We start from the raw sequence: 27,635 nt of genomic DNA, 5'->3' as shown, positions 1-27,635 counted from the left end.
GCACGTGCAGCGTGTGCCCGGAAGCCTCGGAACGCGGCTTGGCCTCGTGCGCAGCCGCGCTTCCTCTGCCAAGAGCGGCTCTCAGTGGGTCAGGGGGCGCTGGGCTCCTCGCTGGGGACGGGGGGCGAGTCCAGCAAGGAAGGAGATGAGTCAGGCTGGGAAATAGTCTCTCCCAGGGTGATGCTCGCACCCGGCCCCCGCCTCGGCTTCCCCTCCCCAGCCTGCTCGCCGGGCCTGGCCTCCTGCCCGCCCCAGACCCAAGGGGCCCAGGCTCAGCCAGCGCCCACCAGGCCTCCGAGACGCAACTGCCTGCTGGGGCGCAGCCGCGGCGTCGAGCAGGGCCCACCTGGGCCGCCCTGGAGTCGTCACGGGGGCTGGGGCGGGCAGGAGGCCGCGCCGGGGCTACCCTCTGGAGCCGCCGACCGGCCAGCGCCTTGACGGCGATCGAGGGCTTCACTCCGCGCCGGCAGCGAAACCAGGGCGTCATTTCCGGAAGGAAAGCAGCGGCGTGGTCCACACCCCCGAAGCGCGCTGTGCCCGTCGGTTTCGTTGCGCGTGTGGCGTCTCTCGTTGCTCTGGAGGTCAGGGGTGGGCGTGGAAGCCGCGCCTGGGAAGGGGGTAAAGAAGAGAGCACGAAGGTTTCCGTCCTTAGTGAGAAAGCCCGCCGAGGCCCCGCTCGGTGCTCGGGAAGCGCACACGCTTGTCGCGGGTGCAGGTGTGTGTGCACATGTGCTCGGAGCCCGCTGTTGGTCGCTGCCTCTCTAGCACACGTCAGGTGTTCACAGGTTCAGCGCGGGTTTCCCAAGTGAAAGGGGACGACCCGGGGCGGCAGCTAGAGTGAGATGCGGGCGGGCCCGGGGCAGCCAGGGTGGGTGAGAAGCAGACACCTGCCACCCGGTGGCCCTCGGCCCGGGCAGCCAGCGTCCCCCCTGCAAAGGGACACACTGGGATAGAGGTCTCCCGTTGCTTCCAGTCTGTGCCGCCCCGACCAGAGCGGCAGGGCACAGAGCCGGGTGTCCCAGGGCGCCGGGCTGGGGTGTGGGGACACGACACGGGCTCCAGATGGGTGTCTCGTCTCCACAGCCGTCACGTGGGAAGTGTTTAGGATGTGACATCCGCTGTCCAAGCCAGCCTGCAGAATTACAATTACAGGACGACCTCTGTGAAGGAAGTAATATGCCCTGAAGGAAGAACACTCCAGTACGTTAGAGGTGTGGGTAATGGGATTAATGGTCATTTTTATTCTCTGTCCAGGTCTTAACAATGTACGTGTTAGTTTTATAAGTAGAATATTTTTCTACTGAAAAAAAATTAAATGAGGACTACGGGGCAAAGGGAAGATAAAATTCAGACAGCAGTACGGTCGGTAACGTACAAGGTTTATGCCACACACAGGTTGGCGCTGAGGGTCCAGGTAAGCAGAGCAGAGAGGGACATAACACCAGTTATGGAATCCCCGGCATCGTTTGCTCAGAAGAAGCTGAGCTTTTCCTTATACGGAAGATTCACTGGAGAATGGTTAGAGCCTGTGTATTCAACCTGATGAGAGCACTGTCTCGATTTTTTAGGTGCGGCCCAGTTTTAGCAGAACATTACTCATGACCTTTACAAAACGGTCCAGGGTTTTCTCTGCTGTCTTTGAAATAGAAGGTGACAAGTAAGAACCACGTGGTGATGAAGTAGTAAATGTTTGGTTCAGATGTAGTGGTATCGATGAAGAACAAAATATACCTCGATTTAAAATAAGCATGCCCCATGGCTTAGGAGAGCCATCCCTGTCACACCACAGCAGCGGTACCTCTGCTCACCATCCCTGCCCCTCGGCTTCTCTGCGGGCCACTGCACCTCTGGGTCCCATCGGCAAAGAGCCAGGGAACACGTTTCTAAGCCCGTTTGCATGCGTCATGATGCCAGATCAGCGTGGGGTTTGGGTCGCCGCTGACGGGGACATGCCGCGGGGGTTTAAGTTCAGTGCTGCCCTGCCCTACAATTCGATTTCTGCAGCCTCCGCCCGCCCCACCTTAGCCCGGCTCGGGGCACCAGGTAAGGAAGTGCCCCTTCAGAGACCCTCACTGCCGAAGGAGCCCCTCAGGAAGGGACGTCGGTTTGCTCTGTTCTTGGTTGGACACCCTAATGAGGCAGAGGTGAGAGGGGCGTTTCTAGGAAGGGTTCATATCTTTACTAAAAAGGAATTCCAACAGATGGACCTGCTCGGTTATACTGTTTTACTTGTAAACGAAGTTAAGAACGGAAGAGAGAACAGACATTGTCCGCCCTCCCCCTGCCAGCTGCTCTGGGAAGCACCCAGCTGGGCGGGCCATCCAGCGTGACCACGCCCGCCGCTGCCCGGCTTCACCAGACGCCCATGGTCCCCACGCCCCTCTGTCCTGCCCGCTCCAGCAGAGAACAAATTGACTGGTGGCTTCATCAGATAAGATGGGAGTGGCTGGCAAGTGAGGGGAGGTGGTGGAGAAGGGGAGGTGATGGCTCCTAATCCCTGGTCGAGGCCACATCTCTGCCCTTTGCCATCGACTCACGCTCCTGGGCCCGGGTGTGCTCAGAGGGCCCAGAAGGAGGAGGTGACAGGAGCGTCCCTGTCGTCAGGGTTTGCATGATTTGTATCCTGACTCGGCTCACGGTGGAAATTTGCATGGTTGCAGATCCCAGAACAAAGACTTGGGAATGTCGACCACACCCCTCAGCAGCCCCAGCCCGGTGTGAAATCTGATGTGCCAGAGGTGACCCACAGTGTGCCGTAAGGTCACCCGAGTTGGCAGGCGGTCCCGCCCGACACCTGCATGATAGCCCAGCAGCAGGCAGCCCTCGGTGGAACAGAGAGGTCTGGAATCTCCATCCTGGCATTGTTTACCTTGGCATCGAAGGTTCTCCCTCTCTGACCTGCATGGAAAGAGAGAGCAGTGCTTCACGGTGTGATGCCCTGCCGAGGGATGTCCACAGGCCGTGGTTGGAGGGGCTTTGGACTCAGGCAGACGGGTGTTTCCAGGTGTGACCCTGACTCTTCCTGGTGTGGGGACCAGCCTGTGGAAGCCTGGGGAGGAGTGGTGTCACCAGCCACCTCCAGGCTGCTGTGTGGGTTAGATGACCAGCGACCTGGCACAGTGCGTGGTCCATGGGAGTGTTTAATATCCCTGCAGTGGCTTGGAGCAACTCCAAGAAGCCTCTTTTCACTTTGAAAAGCCTTTTTTTCCAGAAGGTCCCCTAGGAGACTGGTAGGGCTGAGAAGGTCCCAGAACTTTCCAGAGAAATCTAAGCCCCTCTAGGGAGACCTGCTCTCACCTCAGTCTGAACACTGCAGGTCATTAGTGAGTCCTTGGGTCCTTGAGTTAGGGCCGGCCCCCAGGGGTCCAAAGACTGGACGCTTTGTGCATAAACCCGGTCACTAGACCTTCCCCACCCACAGCCTGTGACAGGCTGACAAAGGACAGGACCAGGGCTCCTTCCCTGAGAGCTTTCCCACAAACCGAGGTCCCCAGACCACCCATACTGGTGTTGCCTGGAGCCCATCAGAAGAGCAGGGTTTGGGCTGCGCCCCGCATATGACTCAGAACCTGGAGTTTAAAATACCGGAGTCCAAGGTCATGCGTATGCACCAGGGCCCACGAACCCAAAAATGTTTGTAAGTGATCTTCCAAACCCAGGGTAACTGCAGAGAAGTCAGGGCATGGGTTTGGTCCCTTTAAATATGAGTAGGTGACACATTGCCTGTTTGAGATCAAGTGGTCCTTTATTTATTTATTTATCTATCTATCTATCTATTTATTTATGGCTGCATTGGGTCTCCGTTGCTGCGCGCGGGCATTCACCAGTTGCGGCGAGCGGGGGCTACTCTTTGTTGCGGGGCGTGGGCTTCTCGTTGCAGTGGCTTCTCTTGTTGTGGAGCACGGGCTGTAGGTACACAGGCTTCAGTAGTTGCGGCACTTGGGCTCAGTAGCTGCGGCTCGTGGGCTCTAGAGCGCAGGCTCAGTAGTTGTGGCGCACGGGCTTAGTTGCTCCGCGGCATGTGGGATCTTCCTGGACCAGGGCTCGAACCCGTGTCCCCTGCATTGGCAGGTGGATTCTTATCCACTGCACCACCAGGGAAGCCCTGAGATCAAGTGGTCTTGGTTACATATGGAGTCAGGCAGCTGGGATATTCGTGCGAGGCGTATAGTTTTCTCCTTGGACAAAACAACCGAGCCCGGGCCTTCTGAGTCCATTGTCCTCCCTCCGCTGCTGTCCAGAGTGTTGACGGGGTCTGCATTGCTGGAGTGACACTGCCCGTCGCAGAACCAATCCAGGACAGCCCAGGACCCGCGGGTGGGGCGGGGGGTGTCGATGCAGCCTCTCAGCTCTGGTCACACCCACCTGCTGAAAGAACAGCGGGTCCAGAACCATCTCCCAGGCCCACATTTCCTCCTGGCTGCTCCCTATTCATGTCCAAGCAGCATCTTCACACACTCAAAACCACTGTCATTTCAGTATTGTAGTTACTTTCGGAAGTACGTGGCTTGCCCGGAGCCCAGCTGCTGCCGACCTGCCACCCCACGCTCGTGTTTCCGGAGCATCTTCCAGAATGGGTGCCGTGGGCGCGGCCCGCCTTGGTCGTTCTGGGAAGCAGACCCAGAACTGCTCACGGGCGTCTGACCTGCACCGGGACAGGAGGGGCACGCGGCCACGTTTGCCATCCGAGTAGCTCAGGCTTTGGGTGGGAGCGTTTCTACACTTTACGGAAACGACCTTCGGTAGATCAGCGTGCTGTTACTGTGACTGTGTGAAGTCATACGGGTGGGAACTCTCTCCCCCAGACACTGTTCTCCTGCAATTTAGCTCAGGCTGGAGGTAACTGTGGCCCCCCAGGTGGGTTGCCCAGATGTGTGGAGATGCCCTGCAGGGGGCCAGGACCACTCCCTGACCCCGCCCTCCTGGAGTCTGTGCTTCCCATGATTCTCTCATGCTCTTTTGTTGTGGTTGGTTTTGCTGTCAGGCCTGCCCCTCCCCCCACGTCCCATCCGTCAGCCCGTGAGTCGGGGCCAGGCCTCGGGCCCTCTGCACTGTGCGTGGCCCCCGGGGCTGGGAAGAGCCAGGCCTCCTGCGTTTCTTCTTCAGAACCTCTTAGTCCTTCTCTTTGTTCCTGTCCCTCCTCAATGGTACCTTCAAGACCTTCTTTCCTGGTCAGTGTCTGTTTTTATGATTATTTATCAGAAGACCGATTAGCTGAAAAATGTCATTTGACCTCGTTTGGACCAACTAGCTCATCTTTGAGGTTACAGTTTTGAAGCCCGGGTGTGTCCTGAGTGGTCACGGTAGGACAGGCCTTCGTGTTCACAGCGAACTGTCCACCTTTTGTGAGGCGCTGACCCTTGGCAGCAGAGGAGGCCCAGCTGGCCCGTCTCTGTGTGGATGGGACGAGGCCAGTGAAAGCCCGGAGCAGCTGCTTCGCTGGTCGTGAACTTCGCCTCTTGAGGGTGGGCCGTTTGGGGCAGTGCTGCCTTGCAGGGTGGCCCACTACACAAGGGGGTGTCTCCCCAAAGCACGTGGCCTGAAGTCGGCTGTCAAGGAAGCATGAGACCCCCGTTTTCACTTAGCACGTCTTTCTTTTCCTTCCCTGCAAACAGCCTTTACTATTAACACGTTTTTTCTCCTCACCCTGCCCTCCAAAAGGCTCTGCTCAGATCACCGTGGTAGCAACTTCTTTCCTTTCAGGGAAACCAAATCACAGAGGAAGCGACTCAAGGTTATTAGCCGAACAGTAAAAACTATGTAAAGTGACAGATGCTCAGAATTTATTTGATACATTTAAAAAGGCTGCACATCTCAGGTGCCCTAGAGGAGCGAGACTGACGTTTTCACAGAAGTTAGTAATCATGCTCTTGTGGAACATGCCTGATGCTTTCCTGACAGACGAGAATATCTGCCCCACGTCGGGGGTCTCTGATGCTTTACGAGCGTCATAAACCCAAACCCCCCACCAGTCAGAGAGCAGCTCCCTGTTTGCCGTCATCTCCGTGCCTCGTGAGCAGCGAAGCTTAAAACGTGTCCCTGCGAAACGCTCCTTGACAAATGGGTTTCCATACAGAGAAATCTGCTTCTCCTGGAGTATATTGTGACAATGTCTAGAAGCAAATTCATTTCTGTTGTTCTTCCTTCCATTTCCCGCAGATCCTGACGAACTTGGAGCAGGGCCTGGCCGAGGATGGCGGCATGAACAGCATGGCCCCGGAGAACAGACAAGGTCAGTGCTGGACTCGCCTTCCTTAGACAGTCAGCCGGCATCGTCAGAGGGCTCGGCCCCAGAGGTTTCTCTGTCTCATTCTTTTCCTTCTCACTCCGTAATGCACTCGTCCTCTCATGCATTCCTCTCCTCAGTCCTTTCTTGGACCAAGCCAGGCACCGTGGTTGGTGCTGGCATAAGGCACGAACCCCGCTCTCGGGGAGCCCCATCAGGCCGAGACCCGCCTACAGCAAATAACCCCAGAAATCGACGTGAGCGTCCACAGCAAGGTGGGTGCCTGGCCCGCCCGCCCGTGGGGAGCCTGAGGCCCGGGCAGAGCTGGAGAGGAAAGGAAGACGGGGCCCTGCGTGTGGAGCCTCGGGGGCCAGGCTGTGGAAATGGGTCATTATGTGAGTGCTGGGCAGGCAGGGGCCGAACTGCGTTTTGAAAAGATTATCCTGGCTGAGATTTCTTGAGAACATTAGCGAGAAGAACTTCTAATCATGCTTCAAAACCCAGCTCAGATGGCACCTCCCTGAGAGGCTGGCACCTCTGCACATGAGCCTGTGGGCTTATGTGGTCTCCAGGGGCTCGGTGGTCCCCTGCTCTGCGCCTGACTTGGAGCGGCTGTCGGGGACCACGGGCGAGCACGGATGATGTAGGCAAGGGGTGGGCTTCCTCTGAAGCCACGCTGTGAGGAGACGGATGTGCCAGAAGCAGGAGAGGTGGCCTGAGAGGAGAACCCCCCGGGGCAGAGACCTGTGTCCATGCCTCGGGCACGGCGGGGCCCTGGGCGCCGTGCACCCCAGACGCGCTCGTGACTGTGGGAAAGGGGGAAGCATCCCAGGCAGGAGATGTCCATCCTCGAGGACCAACAGCTCTGGCTGCGTTTGTGCTTTAAACACAGATCCCTTTCTTTGAGAAATCCCAGGAGACCAGGTCTGTAGGTGCGATGTTCGTGCGTCCTTCTCAGTGATTTAAGTGCCGGTAGATAACAGGGGTCTGACGTGGGCATCTCCGTGCCCTGGGACATCCCGCCCTCAGCATCTTTCCCACTCTGGCCATGTCATCCCACGGGGGGTCCGTGTTTTGGTGGCAAAGAGCAGGTAGTCGTTGGAGCTCAGGAAGCAGTGCCCGGAAACCTGACAACTCACAGCAGGTCAACAGATTTATAAGCAAAGAGGGGAAGAAAGCACTAGAAAGTCCTCAAAGAGAATCAAAATCAAACTCAGTTCACTGAGAATCCACATTTTACATTGGTTAAGGAAAGATATTCAGAATTTTTCTTTTCACAAAAATGATGTCATAAGGGGAATGTAAGCAGCTAATGTATACTTAATTGCTGAAAGGCAAAGTGAGTTACGTTCTTAATTCTGACAATTAAGTTTTCTGTCCTTTTCTCAAGCACTCCAGGAATAAGCGTCATTTCTAGGAGACTGTTATCCCAAAATTGACCCTTGGTCCCGGCAGCGGGAGGAAGGTCAGCTTAAGGCAAGCTCGCCCAGTGGTCACCATTCACATGTGTCTGGGACGTGCTTCTCCCTGGGCCTGAGCCGGATGGCAGATTCAACATCTGACCAAGCACCGGCCTCTCCAGCCTCCCCGCCCCGCATCCGCTCCCCCTGCCCTCAGAGCCTGCTGAGGCAGATGGGTTAGGAATTGTCGCTTCCACTCAGAAGGTCACAACACCTAGGCCTTGGGCGGGCGGGCCGCCGTCACCAGGGCACAGCTGCAGACAACACCGGGGTGTGACCGTCCACCAGCCCTGCATCCGGGAGGCCTTCAGCCCATCCAGGTCACACCAGGAGTGGCCCCACTGCAGGGCGAGGGCTGTCGTCTTGGCCGGCTTCTCCCATCTTTTGGACGTGCCGACCTGGGGACATGGCCCTGGGCGGCTCATGGGATCTGCCCTCCCCGAGGCTGAGCAGGTCGCCAAGAGCACAGCCCAAGGTGTGGGCTGAGCAGCACAGGGAGCGGTGGCCTAGCCGGGTGACGGGGGCGGGGCGTCCGTCCGTCTGGGTCGGGCCGGCGGCAGGACCCGCTCCCCACGCACTCACCGTACCCCGCTCTTGCAGCCTCCGTGCAGCTGTGGCGGTCCCGCCTGGGACGGGTGACGTGCTCCATGGCCAACTGTCTGCTGCTCATGAAGGTATGATGTTCTCAGGGCGGGGCGGGGGGGACCGCTGGGACCTCGAGGTGGTGTGCGTGCGGGGGCGGTTATCGAGCAGAGAGGCCAGTGAGACACTCGGGATAAACGTGCTTTAATTTCTACTGAAAGAAATGTCAATAGAATGTAGAATTTACACTGCCAAGTTTAATTGTTCGAACAGGGCTCGAGATGATTTAATTGAAATCCTCCTCATGCTCTCAATTCTCTCTCCCTCCTGTTTTTCTCTGGATTCAGTCCCAGAGTTGGCCTCTGTTCCCCCCATTAGAGGAGGTGGTGTCCCTCGTCCTGACCTGACTTGCGCTCAATGGCCATGGCATCTGGGAACAGGCTTCCCCGGGAGATCTGCTCCTTAGCCCCGCCCCCCCCCCCCCCCCCGCCAGCCCCCGGGGAGGCGGCTGGGGGACGAGGAGGCTGAACCTAAGGCGTCGCTCCTTTGTTCCTCCATCCGTGCCTCCCTGGCAGGGCCCAGCGGCAGGGGCTGGAGGCTGCTTCCCGAATCAGTGAGCCGCAGACACCCAGAGCAGCTCCGTTAACATCTTCTGGGCCATTAAGAGGCCAGATCGTGGCCCTCCCACGGGCCCGCCCAGGGTCACTCGTGAGCTTGGTTTTAGCAGAGCAGAGCAGGCAAATGGCCGAGGGGAGAAGCGGGCTCCGGGAGCTGGTGTCTAACCCTGACAGGGCAGCCCCGCGAGGGGACCGCGTCCCGGGCCAGCTGTGGGTCCCGTGCAGAAGGCCACGCTGGGTGTGCACTCAGCTCCTGCCCCAGGGCCCTGCCTTCCGCGCGTCGCTGTGACCCTGGGGTGCAGACTGCCTCGCGTGCCCCTCCCACCCCCGAGCCCCGGGGACCTCCCCTGAAACGAAGGCCCATAAGGGATGCACTTGCAGCCCCCTTGGACAGCGCCTTGGGGTTAAGGCGCTCTGGTTCTCTCAGCTCCTCCCTTCCTGCCACCCTGACCCCTGACACAGCGCCCCGTCCCTCCCGCGGGTGGAGGGAAACCCAGGGCCACTGCCGCCTTCCTTCCGCGGAGCTCGCCGGCTCACGCACAGAAACAAAGGACACATCGTAAAGTCACGGGCAGATCGGTGTCTCCTTGGTCACGGGCTGGGACACCTCAGGAGGGTCTCCTGTTCCACTGGTGGCTTCGTATGTGCATTGTTAAGGCACATTAATAGAAAATTGTGGGATAAGAATATACCCTTTGTCTACTGCTGGGGTGATGATACCACCAGGCGCCGGACTAAGTCTTGTATCTACGTTGTCGGGACTCAGTACAGAACAGATCGCTGTGCTTCAAAGATACTTTTACCGCAAGTGCAGTTTAATTTGAGATTTTAGATTATGCTTTCATTTCCACGAGTTAAAAAAAGGAATGAAAAATTTTGCGGCTGAGGCGCCAGCACGCGTGCGCATCCTTTCGCCACCTAGTGAGCGAGCCCGGAATTAACAGCAGCGTCGGCCTCACCGGCGCGTCCCGTCCCTTCCGTTCGCGTATGGGCGACGCTGGGTTACTTCAGCAAACGCTTCTTATTCTGAATAACATTTCTGCTGCGGCGACGTGAACGCTGAGTCACCTTTTTAACGATGAGCCGTCTGTCCACACGCTCCAGCCCGAACGTGCGCCTGAAACACGGTCGCAGCCTGGGCACCCCAGCCCATCCGGGAGACTCGGGGCGCCGCGCCGGCCGGCTCCGTGCCCCGCCACACGGTGCAGCTGCTGAAAGAAGAGGGGGAAGACGGAGCTAGAGCAGTCGGTCCCCGCGGCCTGGACGGCGCTCGCCCTCAAGAGCACCCGTCAGCCGGGGCCGCATTGCCTCGTTTCCTCCGGGAAATAAACGATTTCGTTAAATGGTCGTCCGCTGACAAGCTCTGGGCCGCGCTCCGCTCTGGTTTACTGGAGGCCGGGCTCCTTGGAACCGCCAGGGCCCGGGCCCGGGCCCGAGGCTGCAGCCACCCGGGGCTGCCGCCCGGGCCCGGCGCCTCGTCTGAAAGCCTCCGCACGGGGTCCCCACGGCTGTGTCCGCCCAGCCGTGCTCTCCCAGGAGCGCCGCTCCGGCGGGACAGCGGCCGCATACCTCTCCGTAGCAGGCCGGAGCGCCGAGCCGTGGAGGTGTCAGGCGGCGACGCCGGCCACAGAGCCACCCGGAGACGCGGGCCGGGATCGGGGCGTGTGCACTGGCCTGACCCGGTGACACTTGGGCGCCGCCGGACACGAACGGCGAGGTGGCCTTTCGCTCGCCCTAAACCTGAAGCGAGGCGTAGACGTTCAGCACAGTGGGTGATTCTCAGATGCTCCGAGGTGCCCCCGTCTCCCCGCAGAAGTCCAGGGCTCAGCAGCGCCGGACCGCAAGCCGGGCCTCAGCGTCCCTCGGGCCCCAGGCACCGGGGGTCACTGCCGCCCCGAGAGCGGGCTCTCGGCACACCCTCACCCGCGCGCTCCCGCTGGGCAGGGCGCGGGCAGCGGTGCCAGGAGCCGAGGGGGACAGGCAGGTGCTGCCGGCTCGCCACCTGCACCAGCAAGTCCAGTTCGTTGTGAAGAGCTGCTCTTGAAGCTGCCAGACTAGAGAGTCTTTCCGGTTTTTTTTTCCCTGCTAAACTGGAATGTTTCTTGTTGTCTGTCTGACTTCATAACATCCCAGTTAGCGAACTAGTAACGCCTGTCCCAGTTTTCATGAGATTGAAAACGTAGACGACTAAAGAAAGAAAAGTACCTTGTGGGGTTTTACGAAGACTCAGTGAGGAGAACACTGCCGCGCGGCCTGCTGTTTGCTGACCCGGGAGACGCAGGGAGCTGTTCACACCAGCCCGGGACAGTGCCCACCAGCAGGTGGGACGGTGACCCTGCCGTCCGAGCTCGGGGCTGTTGGGGATTTGTCCTTGTGACCCTGGCAAGACGGCCAGGTGCCCTGGATGGCCTCCTCCCGCCAGAGCCAGCGAGCTCTCCCGGCCCACCTGTTTTACGGGGCTTATGTTTGTCTACATTTAAGAACTTTACCTCGAGTTTTAGTAAAGAAAATGTTTAAGAGACGCTATTAATAAATTCAGTTTCTGTGTCTGGCAGATGGAGGCAAGACAAAATTCACCAATTAAGGATTTTGTCAGAAAAGAAAGAGTGAGTCCAGGTGAAATACTAGTTGCTACTCAGAAGCTGGAAGAAGAAAGCTCCTCTGCCCTAAGTGCACAACCAGAGCCCCTCGGGGAGAGGAAGGCTCTCAGGACCGTAGTTACACACAGAACTCAGAGCCTGGTTTGCTGGGCCGTCTGCCGCCCTCACGGCGGTGCCACGTCCCACCTGCCCACGCATTCGTGTTCCCGCTTCACGTGCGAGTCTGCAGGTACCTGAGCTCCTGTAACGTGTAAAACAGAGCGTGATCCTCCTAACTCTAGGATGCTCTCTGGGTCCCCCACAGGATTACGTGCTGGCCGTGGACGCGTACCGCTCGGTCATCCAGTACTACCCACACCAGGAGCCCCAGCTGCTGAGCTGCATCGGCCGGATCTTCCTCCAGGTGTGAGCCGCGCGGTTGGCAGGGTGGGCCGGGGGTTGCCTTAGTGTGGATGCTGTAGATTTCAGAAAGAGAACAGGAAATACATCAAATCAGACTTCTGTGACTGTAGAAGGGGTAGTTTTCTTGGTCCTGGCTTGACTGTGCTCTGGGCTTTGACGTGATCAGGAAGCCAATTGCTAGACGTGCATTCTCGTAGATTTTCACCTGGGAAGCGCTGAGATGGATTCCTTGAGAAATTGCCCTGTTGCAGGTAGAAGTGTGTTGACATAACCGTCAGTACTTATTTTAAGTGGCTGATAACGTAGCCAAAGCGTGCTTGAATCCACGTGCGTGGACAAAGGAGGTCCCGCTTGGAGCCATGGTCCCGACGGTGCGGGAAGCCGGGACGTACCCGCTTTGCCAGGGATGGCGCTGAAGCCGGGGCGCATTTGGTGCCAGGGTGCCGGGCGCCCGTCCTCGCTCCTGTCCTCCCCACGACGACAGGCCCACACTCGCAGGCCGAGCGCGGGTGCCTCATCCCCGCACCCTCAGTCTCAAAGGGTGTCAACCGTAGCACCCGCAGCCTGGGCGGGAGCCTGATGGGGCCGTCCGTGGTGGTCCAAGCAAGGGGGATGGATGTGGGGAGGCGCTGGCCCTGAGCGGGTGCCCTGCTGGGCCATCCTCCACCGCCGTGTGACCGGCCCACTTTACAGAGGAGCAGACTGAGGCTTCCCGGGGCTCAAGTGACCTGCCTGAGGTCCCAGAGGTCAGGCCCACAGGAGGAATTTGAACAAGGTCACCCAGAGCCCAGGTTCTCTTCACTGATGTTGGTCCTGTCCTCCTGCACCTCCTGGCCACTGCGCACACGAATGCGTGCACACACGCACCCCACCTCCACCCCGTCCTCCACGCCATGCACAGACGCAAGCGCGCGCACACACACAAGCGCACACACGCAGCTCCCCCAGGGGGGCATCCAGAGACAACCCAACAGTGAGAGCCGCCTGTGTGTCGTCCAAGTCCCTCCCAGGATGCCCGGGGTCCCTGCTCCAGTCTCTGAAGCTTGACCTTCACTGAGTAACTCATGAACGTTGAAGAACGCGTGTTCTAGCATCTGAAAGACCCGGGTTTCTGTTTGTCCTTGGTGCTTACCTAGCCTTGACCCTGGGCTGGCCACCCTCCTGAGCTGCATCCTCTCCTCTGTGCACCAGGGACGCTCGTGGCTGCCTCTTGGGGTCCTTGTGCCGATGAAACGAGACAGCCGTGTAAAGAATGCTGTGCCCGGGATCTCGTGGTGCCCGGTTATTATCCTGATTCTCATACTAAAAGAATGTTCTGTATCTGCTCTAATTTCTCACTACTCAGGACAATCTCAGAAACTTCATTTCTGTCTTAATTTGCATAATTTGAGAAATGTATGCCGGAGATCCATCTAGGAACCCTGAAATATGAAAGCACAGTCTTTCTGTGACAGTCACGGACCTGACGGCCCAGGGGAGGGACCCTGACGGTCAGACTGGGGCTTGGTCGGTGCTTCCCTGGAGACGTTTCTGGCCACAGAAGTATTCACATTTGCGCCTCCAGTATGTTGGGCTCCCCGGGGAAGTGTCCCCAGATCTCTGCAGTTATCGTTATAAGTGAGATTGGTCTGGGTTTGTGCGTGCATATGCGTGTGTGTGTGTGTGTGTGAGCGTGCCCTTCTCAAAAGCATTTGGTATCTGTGTTCTGTCTTCATAAAAATAGCTGCTTGCTTGCTTTCTCTGTCCTCTGGGATATTTTGGACACTCTGGAATTACATGTTCCTGGGAGATTTGAATAACTGACCTCAAAGAGGTCTCAGCCACCCTCCTAGGATTTGTTGGATAACTTAATATTGTTACTAATGGCTTCAGTGTTCCACGCGTGAGGTTTTTCTCTCTGCTTCTGGGATCGATTTTGGCAATTTAGAGTGCCGAGGAAATCCCGTTTGGTCTGTGTATTCACATGTGTTTTTGCTTAGAGTTCGGTAAGATATAGCCTTCTTTCATAATTATTTCAACTTCACTTTAACTATAGTTATTTCTCCTTTTACATTTATAATTGTTTACTCATGCTTTCTTTTCCTTGATTAGTTCATCCACTTATTATCTGTTGTTTTCTTCAAATAACTAGTTTGGGTTTGTTTATTTGCTTACTAGATACTTTGCAATATTTTTAATTGCCTTTTTATATTGTTTAATTTTTTACGCTGCCTCTAAGTCTTAGAAAATCAGTAGGATTTTAAATCCTAATTATGTTTTAATAATTATGAAGATGTGGACTTCCCTGGTGGCACGGTGGTTAAGAATCCGCCTGCCAGTGCAGGGGACACGGGTTGGAGCCCTGGTCCAGGAAGATCCCGCACACCGCGGAGCAACTAAGCTCGTGCACCACAAGTACTGAGCCTGCGCTCTAAAGCCCGCGAGCCACAACTACCAGAGCCCGCGTGCCTAGAGCCCGTGCTCCACAACAAGAGAAGCCACTGCAGTGAGAAGCCTGCGCACCGCAACGAAGAGTAGCCCCCGCTTGCCTCAACTAGAGAAAGCCCGTGCACAGCAACAAAGACCCAATGCAGCCAAAAATAAATTAATTCTTTAAAAAAAAAACAAATACAAGGATGTGAACTTACCTTCTAATGACCAGAAAAATCAGTAGGTGGCAAAGAAAATTCTAAGATTCCTTCGTCATCTCCCACTAGAAAATAGTTTCAGCGCAAGTCCTGTACCAGCTCCTTGAGGCTGTGCTGTGCAGAGGGCCAGCACGTGGTCTGGGAGTTGGACAGTCCCATTCTGTTATGTTAGCTTTGTGACCTGAGGAAACCACCCAGCCTTTCTGAGCCTCATCTTTTTAATCCAGAGAGTGAAGAAAGGAGTGGGACCAACAGCACAGCTTGTTAGAAGTTGTGAGCTGTGGGAAGCACTTAGCACAGCACCCAGCCGACATTTAGGGCTTGGTGCACCTTTGTTATCATTTGGTGAGCGTCAGTATCTCCATCAGTATGCCCCTGGGCCCTTGGAGGATGCACGGTAAGTGAGCGCTCTGCGGGGAACGCAGACGTTCAGGCCTCTGTGGGGGACCCCGGGTGCTCCCACCGTGTGCGTGAGGGTGGGGCCAGTAGATGCGCGGATGGTGCCACTTTGTTTCCTCCTCCTGGGGGGGTGTTTTTCGGGGCAGCATTGACAACAGAGAGGGGCCGGAGACCGTGAGGGTAGCTTGATGGGCGCTGGCTGAGGACTCGAGATCCCCGGGTCGGCGACGAAGGGCGCTCATTACTCATAGCAGCAGCAGTGCAGCCAGTGTCATTGTGTCACCAAACACCAGGCCCTGGTTTCCCAGGGTAACGTGAAGGGGCCGGGTGCTGCCTGCAGGGGTCTCACTGTGGAGAGTAACCCAGACCCTTGGTGCTGGGTGGTGGGCACGCCTGCCCTTGGCTGCAGGGAGGTACCGCGGGCTTCCCTGGAAGGAAGGGGAAGGGAACAAGCGCTCCCGGCAGGTGGCTGGAGGACCCCGGGAATCGGGATGGGGCTGAGTGTGCAGAAGAGAGGGCACTGACGCTGCAGCTGCGATGCTGTCCCCTCGGCAGATGCAGAGACATCTCGTGGTGTGTTGTAACGAGATGCCCTGGAGTCAGCTGCTCCAGAGCTGCTCCTTTAGGCCTGGAACACAGAGGCCTTTGTTCTTCCTTCACCCTGGTCGTAAGGTCTTTGTTTTCACAGGGTTTTCATTTTTCCTGTATTTTGCAGTCCAAGCCTTAGCTCATTGATCTCCTTCCTCGTGCAGAAGGAGACCCGATTCCCTCTTAACCCCCCGCCCCCCAGGCTGTGGTCCGCAGCGATGGCAGGACGGGGGAGGGGGTTTAGCCATCAGGACCCCCAGTGGCTCTGGCTTCATTTTAGAGGGAGCTGAGGAGGTCTCCGTAACCGTTTGCTAAGAGCGCGGCCATTTGTTCGCACGATAGAATTCTGTGTTATTGGGTCAGAATATGACTGAAATTTGTTAGTTTGATGACCTCTGTCATTTTACTGGTCACAAATAACCCCCCAGTAATTGATTGGGAGACTGTAATATTATACCAAAAGGTAAATGTTGTACTTTTTTAGTCATTCTTTTTTTTTTTTTTTTAACGATAATATCAAGCTTAATTTGCCAAATATACAAGTGGGACTTGTGGGGCATGTTTTGCCTGGGTGCTAGTGGCAGAGGTTTCTTGAAATGATCCACAGGCAGGTTTAAGAACGGGCCCGGGGCCTGGCCAGAGTCGGGAGCCAGGATTCCTTTTGAAGGGTACAAATTAAAAGCTGTAAGAGACCTGTTAACACGCACGTGTATTAACCATTCCCTCTGACATAGAGATAGACGGTGGCGCCCTGCTGTATCCTAAATGGCTCTCGCTCTTTTTGGTAACAAAAAGTGATAATCAGTAAATGGTTATACCAAAGTTTTACCCTGCCTGATACATAACATTAGGAAACTGTGTATGTGGGTTTAGATTGAACATTTGTCAGCTGAACTGACTACATAATTTTGTCAAAGCAGATTGGAGACATAAAGACAGCTGAAAAGTACTTTCAAGACGTAGAGAAAGTAACACAGAAACTGGATGGACTGCAGGGTAAAATAATGGTTTTAATGAACAGGTATGTATTTTTCCTTCCAGTTTTACTGAGATATAATTAACTTACAGCCCGGTGTAAGTTTAAGGTGTGCAGCATGATGATCTGATTTACATACTGACATCATGAAGTGAGGACCACAGTAAGTTTAATGAACATCCGTCATCATATGTAACGTACGGCCGTGTTAACTGTGTTCATCGTGTTGCACACTGCATCCCTAGTACTTATTTATAACTGGAAGTTTGTACCTTTTGACCACCTTCATCTAATCCCCCCTCCCCCCTCCCCTCCACGGGCAACCACAAATCTGATCTTTTTCTGTTTGTTTGAAGTATAATTGCCTTGCAACACTGTGTTAGTTTCTGTTATACAACATAGGGACTTGATATTTCTATAGCTTTCAAACTGTCACCACCATTAGTCTAATTATGACCTGTCTCCACACACAGTTCTCACATTGTCACTGACTGCATTCCTCCCACTGTGTGTTTCAGACCCGTGACATGTTTATTTTGCACCTGAAGTTTGTCCCTCTATATCTCCCTCCCTTGATCACCTGTTTCTGTCCTCCCCTCACCCACCCCACTTCTGGCAACCACCTGTTTGTTCTCTGTGTCTGTAACTCTGTTCCTGTTCTGTGTTTGTTCGTTTTTAGATTCCACATATAAGTGAAATTGTACAGTATTTGTTTTTCTCTGACTTATTTCACTTAGCATAATGCCCTCTAGGTCCATCCATGTTGTCACAAATGGTAAGATTTCATTCTTTTTTATGGCCAAGTAATATTGTAATATTCCATGCACTGCACGCACACCCCTTTATCCATTCATCTGTTGATGGACACTTAGATTGCTTTCTGTATCTTGGCAGTTGTAAATAATGCTGCAGTGAACGTAGGGGTGCATGTATTTTTTTCTAATTAGTGTTTTTATTTTCTTTGGATAAATACCCAGGAGTGGAATTGCTGGCTCATACGGCAGCTCTGTTTTTAGTTTTTCGAGGACCCTCCATACTGTTGTCCACAGTGGCTGCACCAGTTTACATTCCCACCAACAGGGCACAAGGGTCCCCTTTCTCCACAGCCTCACCACCACTTGTTATTTGTTGTCTTTTTGATAACAGCCATTCTGACAGGTGTGAGGTGATATCTTATTGTGCTTTTCATTTGCATTTCCCCGACGATTAGTGACATTGCGCATCTTTCCATGTGTCTGGCCATCTGTATGTCTTCCTTGGAAAATTGTGTATTCAGGTCCTCTGCCCATTTTTTAATCAGGTTTTTTTGATGTTGAGTTGTTTGAGTTCTTTGCCTGTTAACCCCTATTTGATATATATCAGTTGCAAATATCTTCTCCCATTCGGTTGGCTGCCCTTTCATTTTGTTGAGTTTCCTTCACTGTGCAAAAGCTTCTTGGTTTGATGTAGTCCTGGCTGTTTATGTTTGCTTTTGTTTCTCTTGCTTGAGGAGACAGAGCCAAAAAACTATTGCTAAGACTGATGTCAAAGAATACTGCCTGTATTTCCCTCTAGAAGTTGTATGGTTTCAGGTCTTACATTTAAGGTTTAAATTCATTTTGAATTTACTTTTGTGTGGTGTTAGGAGTCTAGTCTGATTCTCTCGCATGTAGCTGTCCTGTTTATCCAACACCATTTATTGAAGAGTTTTTTCCTCATTGTATATTCTTGCCTCCTTTGTCACAGATTAATCGACCATGTAAGTAGGGGTTTATTCAGGTCTTCTGCCCAGTTTTTAATCTTTTTTTATGTTGAATTGAATGAGCTGTTTATTTTTTTTTAGTATTTATTTATTTATTTGGCTGCATTGGGTCTTGGTTGTTGTGGCACACGGGATCTTCGTTGCAGCAAGTGGGCTCTTCGTTGCAGTGCACGGGCTCTCCAGTTGAGGCATCCCGTGGCATGTGGGATCTTAGTTCCCCAACCAGGGATCGAACCCGCATCCCCTGCATTGGAAGGTGGATTCTTAACCACTGGACCACCAGGGAAGTCCCTGAATGAGCTGTTTATATATGTTGGATATTAACTCCTTATAGGTCATATCAGTTGCAAATATTTTCTCCCACTCAGCAGGCTGCCTTTTCATTTTATCGATGGTTTCCTTTGCTATGCAAAAGCTTTTAAGTTTAATTAGGTCCCATTTGTTTATTTTTGCTTTTATTTCCTTTGCTTTAGGAGACGGATCCAAAAAAAATATTGCTACTATTTATGTCAGAGAGTGTACTGCCTACGATTTCCTCTAGGAGTTTTTTGGTTTCTGGTCTTATATTTAGGTCTTTAATCCATTTTGAGTTTACTTATTTTTTTGTATGGCATGAAGGGATGTTGTAATCGCATTCTTTTTTTTTTTTTTTTTTTGGTGGGGGGCGGGGCGCCTGGGGCCATGCCACAGGGCTTGCAGGATCTTAGTTCCCTGATCAGGGGTCGAACCTGGGCCCCAGCAGTGAAAGAGCCGAGTCCTAACCACTGGACTGCCAGGGAATTCCCTCTAATTTCATTCATTTACATGAGGCTGTCCAGTCTTCCCAACACCACTTGCTGAAGAGACTTTTCTCTGCTGTATATTCTTGCCTCCTTTGTCATAGATTAGTCGACCATAGGTGTGTGGGTTTGCCTCTCGGCTTTCTATCCTGTTCCATTGATCTATGTCAGTTTTTGTGCCAGTACCATACTGTTTTGATCATTGTAGATTTGTAGTATAGTCGGAAGTCAGAAAGCGTGATTCCTCCAGCTCGTTTTCTTTCTCAAGATAGTTTTGGCTCTTTGGGGTCTTTTGTGTTTCCCTACAAATTAAAAATTTTTTTGTCCCAGTTCTGTGAAAAATGCCATCGGTATTTTGATAGGGATTGAATTAAACTAACAGACGTCAGACCCGGTGCAGTTTGCTCCCCAGAATGCCCTGTCCCCTGCCACATCCGGAAAGCAGTGACACCACCTGGCTCGGGTGACGCCTGAGGGGCCAATGCTGCCTGGTCCTCCCCGTGGGGTTCCAGTTCTGGGAGCTGCCCTGTCGGTGTTGCTGCCACGCACCTGCCTGCATCCTGACTTTCCTGGTTAATCCTCTGTGCATTGCTTATTTCCAGAGCTTTCCTTCACCTCGGTCAGAATAACTTTGCAGAAGCCCACCGATGCTTCACAGAGATTCTAAGGATTGACCCAGCAAATGCGGTGGTAAGACACCCGAGCAGAGGTGGCTCCCCCCCACCCCGTGCTCCCCGCCCCTCCCAACAAGTCTGCCGGCATCAGGCACTCTCATGGGGGCCAGGGAGGTCCTCGGGCCCTGTGAGGCCACATCCAGTCCCGCGTGTCCCCCTCCAGGCCAACAACAATGCGGCCGTGTGCCTGCTCTACCTGGGCCGACTCAAGGACTCGCTGCGGCAGCTGGAGGCCATGACCCAGCAGGACCCGCGGCACTGCCTGCATGAGAGCGCACTCTTCAACCTGACCACCATGTACGAGCTGGAGTCGTCCCGGAGTCTGCAGAAGAAGCAGGCTCTGCTCGAGGCCGTGGCCAGCAAGGAGGGGGACTGCTTCAACACACAGTGCCTCAAGCTGGCCTAGTTCCCGCCTGACGCCCGAGCCGACAAACCCCCGCCCTGGCGTCTGCGAGCCGGCCTTCTCCATCCAGCCGAGGCCCAGGCCGCTCCGGCCGTTTGCACATGCGGGGTGAACATAACCCAAGGGAGGGAGGGGGTCCAGGGCGCCTCGGCCCCTCCTGTGCATTCCTGGAAGCTGACTTGCTTCGTGTGCTAAGCTGAGCCACGTAACACAAACCGTTCTCGCTCCGAGCCTGAACGTTCTAGAGGATTCACAGATAGATAGATAGATAAGGGGGAAGAGAGACCATTTGTCCCCGCCGGCGTCCCAAAGCGAACCGCGTCCACTCAGCTCCTTTCCCAGTCCGTGCTGGTCACCTCGGGCGGCCTGGTGAAGGGTGAACGAACCCGTCCTTCCTCCTCCTGCATTTGTACATCAGAGGGAGCGGGGGCGGGGACGCCTGGGGGTGGGTTCCGGAGAACTCGGGGCCCTACTGCACAGAACGAGGGCGGGCCTCACAGCGCGGACACTGTCCTCTCAGGTCTGAGGGTCAGGGCGTCTGCAGTCCTGTTTACACGGTCACTCCTGCTTTTAAAGTCTCTGAAGTACCTGAGTGCTTCTTCACTAAAGAACTCTGGCCAGGGTCCTTTAAATATCCAGCTTTTCTAATAAATACTCTTTAAAATGGAACTCACTTTAAAGACTCTGAGATAAACATCTATTGCATAGAGCAAAGCGAAGCTGTATTTCTGGTCATTTTTGTAATAAAATAAAAACACAAGTGCAGCATCTACCGGGCAGATGGTCCCAATGCAATTGTTGAAGTACAGCTTCATTACACATTAAAACAGGAGAAAAGATGAGGCCACCAAGAGGACTGTGGGATGCCAAGGAGGTTCTAAAATCGTCTCTTTTCAAGAAGAAAAATCAGAACTCCTTATGTTTCAAAAGCCCCAAAATACGCCATTTTAATTTCTTCACCTTGAGGGTTTTCCTTCAAATCTGGCGGCGGGTGCAGGGAGGGGAGGTGCTGGTATACAAGGCTCGGCCTCCACCTTGAACCTGCACGGGGCGGGAGGCATCCGCTCGGATCCCCTCGGATTCCGGAACCGTCCTTCCCGGGTCAGCTGTGTACAGAGCGGGTAACACTGCACAGGCTCCCGGGGTGGAGGCCAAGCCAGTCAGAAACCGGACTCCAGGTTCCCCAGTAAATCAGTATTTGCATCCTGGACGTACCCTCCCCGACCCCCATTCCCTCCGGGGGCGTCGAGACAGGCAGGGCAAGCACTAAACCCCTGCCGTCTGGGGCTCGCTGGGGCTCCGCACGTTTGCAGATCCTCAGAGGCAGCGAGGGAAGCGTGCCCCGGGTGTCTGTAAGGTCTGGGGTAACAGCTGTACCTTATCTAGTTCACACTCCGTTTTCCGTCCGCCCATCACAGACTCCTGGGAAGCGCCCAGAAAGCTCTTCCCGCACAGGCTCCCCAAAACTCACAGTTTGAAGCCCTCACCCCAGCGTGACCGTCTGTGGAGACGGGCCTTCGAGGAGGTGACACAGGTGAGGTGAAGTCACAGGGTGGGGAGGAGAGGCCACGTGCGGACTCGGCCATGGAGCGAGGCCTGGGAGCGGCCAGCCCTGTGGCACCCAGAGCTCGGACCTCCAGGCCCCAGAGCCGCTGTTGGTGGCATCTGTCACAGCAGCTGAGCTGGCAAGACACCCACTCCCCTCCCTGCGGTCCCTGCGCCAACGCTGCGGGCAGCCCGCGGGGGAGCAGGGCCCCTGCCACCGCTCGCCTCCGCACTTCCATGACCTGTGTCCTGGACGGCGCGGGGCGGCCTGTCCGCTGTGGCACCCTCGGGCCTGGGACGGCGCCTGCAGCCGGTGAGCCCAGGAGTGACTGAGCCAGCACGAGCCAGTTCGAGCCAGTCCGAGACGGGGCCAGCCCCCCCCACCCCCAGCCAAATGCTCACCAGGCGGGAGACCTGACAGTCCATGAACCTCGTCGGGATGCACACCCAGACCTGGCTTGTAGGAGCAGAAAGAGATGAGCTTTTCTGGAAAAGAAGTTTGCAACTGAGTCAAAATTTTACAGTAGGGGACTGGTTTCACCAATTGCCCCATATTCCTAAGACGCGTTTATATGCAAGACCATGTTTAAAAAGTTAATGACATGGAAAAGTACTCAAAAGAAATGTATATTTACGTAATACGTGCACATGTTAACAGAAGGGACTGAAAAGTAATACTAGATGTTAAATCACAGTCACAGCAAAAGGATGAGCACAATGGCATTTTTATTTGCCCTTCTGTGACTCTGAACCTCACATTTTTCCACATTGCGTGTGTGTGTGTGTGTGTGTGTGTGTTGTTTTTATAACCAGAGGGGAAAAAATCATCAAAATTGGTAAATGTTTTGCCTTTAAAAAATAAAAATTGATTTAAAAATTATAGTGATAGTGTGACATGCTCTATAATTGAACAGTATATACAGCGATTAAAAGGAATGGTCTCGACGTGTATTCACATGGACATATCCCAAACCTCAAATAATCAAGATTAGGATTGTATATACAATGAAATGCCATTTATTTTTAAAATACAAACATTGTTTGTAGGTACACGTCTGCAGAACTGGAGAAAAACAGGTGCAGGAACCACGTGGCTCAGTGAGTGTCCCAGGGGAGCGAGGAAGGGGCTGGGGGATGGTCCTGGGAGACTCACCGGTGTCTGCAGAGCGCCAGTCCTTTTTTTAGAATGGTGGTTTTTTAATGTCACCCTTTATGCGTTCTCTCGATTTCTGGCAATACAAAGTAATTGACGCCTGGTTGCAGACGGTTCCCACTGCTGCCACGGAAGGCCAGCCGGCCCCTGCGGGTCGGGTGTCACGACACTGGGACACTCAGACAACCTCGTCATCCTGGGGCCTCAGCGGCCCACGGGGAACAGCGCTAGTGCCCTGGGAGGGGCGAGGCCTGGCCTGGCGGTGGGAGCCGCAGTGCAGGGCTTTCCAGGCTCCACAACCCTCAGGGCCCGGGGAGGAGAGAGCACACAGGAGCGAGGGAAGCAGGGTGAGGAGAGTCGCTTCACCAACAGCCTTGGCGGGAGAGCTGATGCTGCTGGACCGCAGGTGCCCAAGACCCACGGCCCACAAGGGTGTGCGGCACCCTTCGCGATCACGGAAAGCAAAGCCAAACCAAAAACCGGGACACAGCGTCAAGTGTCCCCCGTCCGGAATACAAATACTTCAATCCATACCGTATACTCGAGAGCCGCAGAGAAAACGTCAGTCATTCCTTCCACGTGCTGACGCTAACAAGATGTGCTGTTCAGGAAAGCAGTCTTGCACCCAGCAGTGCTGGGGCCACACCCAAGGTCTACAGTGCATTTTCCAGGGGCGTGGCTGGGGCCCATCGGGGGAAGGGGGCTTCACACGCTGCCTCGGAATTATCAGGGTTAGCGACGCGTGTGTTCACTGTGACACTCGCCTGCACGTGCACTTGCACGCACACAGGACAGGCTGTGTGGGATGATTCCCTCACATAGACCTGTGGAGCCCGGGACGGTCCCTCCGTCCACTCGCCCTGGACCCCACGCAGCGCACGCTGCCAGCTGCGCGTGAGGACCAGGCCCGGCCGACACGGAGCTGGGCTGCGACCCCGAGACCCCGGCCGCCACCTGGGGGAGAGGGCCGCTCATTCAGCGAGGTCAGCTGGGCCACCAGCGCTGTGATTCAGTGCAGCTTCCACGGCCTTGGGTCCCCTCGCCTCGTCCTCACGGCCAACCCCAGTCACTCCCAACAGCGGGGCATCTGGCGGGTGCCGGGCAAGGTGGGAGAAGGCGCGGGAGAGGCTCACTTCAGCCAGGAAGACGACGGAACAGCCCACGGAGGACGCCCCCTCGAGAGGGCGCCGATGTGGCCAGCAGACAACACGGGCGCCCAGGGTGACTGCGATGCTAGGTGGCCACGTGCGGCCAGACAGCAGGGTGGACTCCGGCCACCAGTCAGGAGCCTTCAACTAAGGATCCCTCCAGGAGGACGTGACCCAGGTGCACCCATGCGGGGGGGGGCCGGGGACCAGCGGAGCTGGGGGACAGCGACGGGGGCACCGACAGACACGTTCCTGGGGCAGGACCGGCAGGGCCGGCGGCGACGGGGAAGGGTTCTGGTTTCAGAGACGGGCGCCGTCCACAGGACGACAACCTGGGACACCTGCGAGCAGCGGGGACGGTGCCCAGGGCTCCATCCTGGCCCACGGGTGTGCCGGGTCCTCCCCACACCCAGCACCGGGGAGACGCCGGCCTGGGGCCAGCCCTTGCTCACCGCCTGCACGACCGTGGGTGGAAAGCTGAACCCTCCCAGCCCCGGGGTCTCATCTGAAAGACTGGGTTAGTTTCCCGAAGCTGCCGCAGCAAATCACCACAGACGGGGCAGCTGGACACCACCCGTGTCCCCCATCTCACATGCAGGCCAGCGGTGCGCACCCCAGGCGTCTGTGAGCCCGGCTCCTCTGGGGGCTCCGGCTGCAGCCCCCTCCTCGGTCCTCAGGGGTCCTCACACGTCTGCCTCCGTGGCTGCTCTTCTTGTAAGGGCCCCAGGCCTCGGTTCAGGGCCCGCCCTCACCCAGGAGGACCTCACCGAGAGCCCTGTCCAATCACATCTGCAAAGGCCCTATTTCCAAATAAAGTCACGCTCTGAGCTCCCAGCTGGCGTGAGTTTTCGGTGGTTAGCGTCCAGCCCACGACCCCTGCGGGTAGCACTCTCAGGAGGATTAAAGCGGATTTGTTAGATACCCGGGGACAAACCACCTGCCGGGCTTCTGGGTCCGCGCTGGCAGCCCCTCTGCCTTACACCCTCTACAGCCCCCAGGGAGTGTGGCTCTGCCAGCGTGTCCTTGTGTGCCCCCTCCGTGCCCCGCAGGGGCCATCGATAACGTCGGGGCACCCCACGTCCTGCCTCACCAGACAGCCATCAGGGTTAATTAACGATGGGGCGGGCCCGAAAACATGGGTGCAAAAGCAAATCGCATTGATTTCATTGTTATCCTTTGCTGCGCTCCTGTATCACTCAGATGAGATCCCCTTCGGGCTTTAGAACTGGGGATTTCTTGGAAGAGTTTGTGCAAAACAAACACAAGCATCTTAAACCTGGAAAATAAAAGGCATTAAAATACAATAACAAGACGAAGGCAAAGGAGGGGGTCTGAGCGGAGGGCTTCTTTCCTTGGAAAAGCAGACCTCATTCCACAACAGGTCGCTGTGCACACAGGCCCAGGGTGCTGAGCTGCAGGACGAGCCAGCCCCAGACCCACCGACCTGGGTGCCCTCCTCCCATCAGGACCCTGGCCGCTACCGCATTTCAGAGGGTGCTTTGAAAAATAACGACTTCCTAAGGCAGAAACCTGAGAACACCTGGGAACTCAGAGAAGCAGCACCTGCTCCCTGGGAAGCTGCCTAAGGTTCTCCCAATGCAGCAGGGCGCGGCTACGCCAACAAGCAGCCCCGGTCCCCCAGGCTCCTCCCCTGCCTCCAGAAGGGCCCCTCCCGCCCCAGGGCCCCCAAGCACACACGGGGAGGATGCACGCTGGGAGCTTGCAGCACCCTTGTCCGGGGCTGGGGTGCGCGCGCGCCCACGCTCAAACATCTGTGGAGTCAGATTTCCCATCTTCGTCAGCAGGATTAGGGCTGTGCGATTCAGTCCCGGTGCTGAGCTGCCCGGCAGCCTCGACAGCCAGGGGAGCCCCCTTGGTCAGCGGAGGGCTCTCCACCGCTCCTGGATGTGGGAGGCCGGTGTTCTGCACCAACACGAGGAGCCTGGCTTCATTTTCCAAGGGAAAGCTCTAGAGCTTCCGCTGTCAGTGTGCCGTGGACCGGGCGGCCGCAGTGGGGCGGCGTCAGGAGGGGCCCACGAGGGGTCGGTGCCGCAGACCCCAGGGCTGGCTCTCCCTCTGCGCCAGGAAGGGGCCCCCCAGAACCCGACCTGCCGGCCCCTGCTCCTGGTCTGCAGCCCCAGAGCTGCGGGAACTCGGGGCCTGTGCTGCGTCCCGCGCTGGTGGCGGGGACGGACGGAGACACAGGGCTCGGCCCGCGTCAGGCGGCTCCGGAGCGGCTGTTCCCTGCGGCAAGGCCTGCGGCAGCCCTCACTTCTGAGGCGCTGCAACCCGCAAAGTAAGCGTGAACCCTGCTCTGATCCGCCTCCAGGGGCTGCTGCCCTCGCCCGCGGGCCTCCGGGCAGGTGTGTTAGAGCCCAGGGAGACGGGCTCCTCCTTCAAGCGACATAGGCCGCGGTTCCTCGCCCTGGCGTGGAGCCCGAGCGGCTCTGCCCCACATCCGGGAACGGCGCGGCTCCTTCCGCACGTGGGAGACGCCCGCCGCCTCTCCTCCGAGCTCCCGACCCAGAACGCCCGCCCCGGGAAGCGTGCGGCGGGAGCTGGGCAGAGACTCACCCCTCCCGGGCAGTGGGCTGCGAGCAGCGAGGCCCCAGACCCGTCTGCACCGAGTTCCCCGGCAGGGCCGACCTGCGGGACTGAGGGTCAGGCACCTGCCCGTCACCCGGATGCACTCCCGCCAGCCCTGCGAGGCCTGAGCTCCAGGGAGCAGCACAGGATCGGGGTCCCCGGTGGGACGAGGCCCATCACCTGGGCTAAGCCTCGTTAGCAGCAGGCGTCAGCCCTCCCCTCAGCACCTGCCCACCAGCCTCCACGTGACCCCCCGCCAGCCGCGAGCGCCACCTCCTCCTGCCCTGCTCGCGTGTCTGAGCTCTGGCTCTGCCTGCAGGGTCGGGGGGCTCTGCCTGCAGGGACGGGGGCCTCTGCCTGCAGGGTGGGGGGGCTCTGCTCCTGACTTCCGGCCAATCAGCCCGCACCACCACCTGCTGCGGCTGGGCACCGCCCCCGCTCCCCCGCTCGCGTTCCTACCAGTCACCCCATCAGTACCTCCTTAAAGAGACTGACTCCACCTCCACTCAGGATGACTCCTCCCAAGGAAACTGAAAAGCCGTCTGGGGCTTACCAACAATTTGGTCCAAACGAACGCTTCCTCGCAGTTCACTAAGGACTGCCACCAGCTTCCGGGTGTGAACGTCTGGTTTTCCTGAGCCTGGTGGGAACCGGAGGGTGGGGGGTGAGAGGCGGCCGGTGAGCAGCCCCCGTAAGGGCGTCGGCCGAGTGGCAGGGAAGCCACACTAGACAGACAGGAGGCTGCACCCGGGCTTCGCACATGCGACTGCCTCGTTCTGGCAAGATCGGCATCCGACACTTCCATATTTTAAAGCGCTGCTTTGTTGCAAGAATTCAATCTAGCAGCCGTGTTTTCTCAACCAAAACTTAGGACATGGGGCCCGGGGACAAGACACGAGAAACAGGGACCCAGAAAGCAAACCGAGAGAGACGTGGGATGGCTGCGCCCCAAGCCCCCCGCAGCCCTTCCTGCTTCACCCCGGTTCCAGTCCTGACGAGACCACCGCACTCCCTTCTGTTAGGGACCGACTTAGGCGTCTTAATGAGAGTTCAGACGAGTAGCTTACTGTGCTCTTTGTAGCCAAATTATCAACTGTATATGGACAAAACTAAACACGTAACCAGCAAT

The 27,635-nt window shown here is 56.2% G+C and overlaps 1 protein-coding gene across 4 annotated transcripts in view; it reads left to right on the top strand.

Moving 5' to 3' along the window:
- Positions 1 to 22,499, top strand: part of TRAPPC12 (trafficking protein particle complex subunit 12) — a 64,748-nt gene extending 42,249 nt beyond the window's left edge. For 3 of the 4 annotated variants that reach the window (XM_022561487.2, XM_022561489.3, XM_089923488.1), the window contains exons 7-12: positions 6,160 to 6,232; positions 8,287 to 8,360; positions 11,790 to 11,888; positions 16,422 to 16,522; positions 19,600 to 19,687; positions 19,835 to 22,499. In XM_022561487.2, coding sequence (XP_022417195.1) covers positions 6,160 to 6,232; positions 8,287 to 8,360; positions 11,790 to 11,888; positions 16,422 to 16,522; positions 19,600 to 19,687; positions 19,835 to 20,077 — 678 coding nt within the window. In that variant the 3' untranslated portion in view covers positions 20,078 to 22,499. The remainder of the gene's footprint in view (positions 1 to 6,159; positions 6,233 to 8,286; positions 8,361 to 11,789; positions 11,889 to 16,421; positions 16,523 to 19,599; positions 19,688 to 19,834) is intronic. The other variant, XR_016395561.1, reaches the window with a different exon arrangement.
- Positions 22,500 to 27,635: the final 5,136 nt, after the last annotated feature.

The sequence above is a fragment of the Delphinapterus leucas genome, chromosome 13, assembly GCF_059928025.1.
Source record: "Delphinapterus leucas isolate spDelLeu-1000000601 "Yukka" chromosome 13, BTC_Dleu_Yukka2, whole genome shotgun sequence".
Classification (NCBI taxonomy): domain Eukaryota; kingdom Metazoa; phylum Chordata; class Mammalia; order Artiodactyla; family Monodontidae; genus Delphinapterus; species Delphinapterus leucas.
This window is presented reverse-complemented; position numbering and strand designations above follow the sequence as displayed.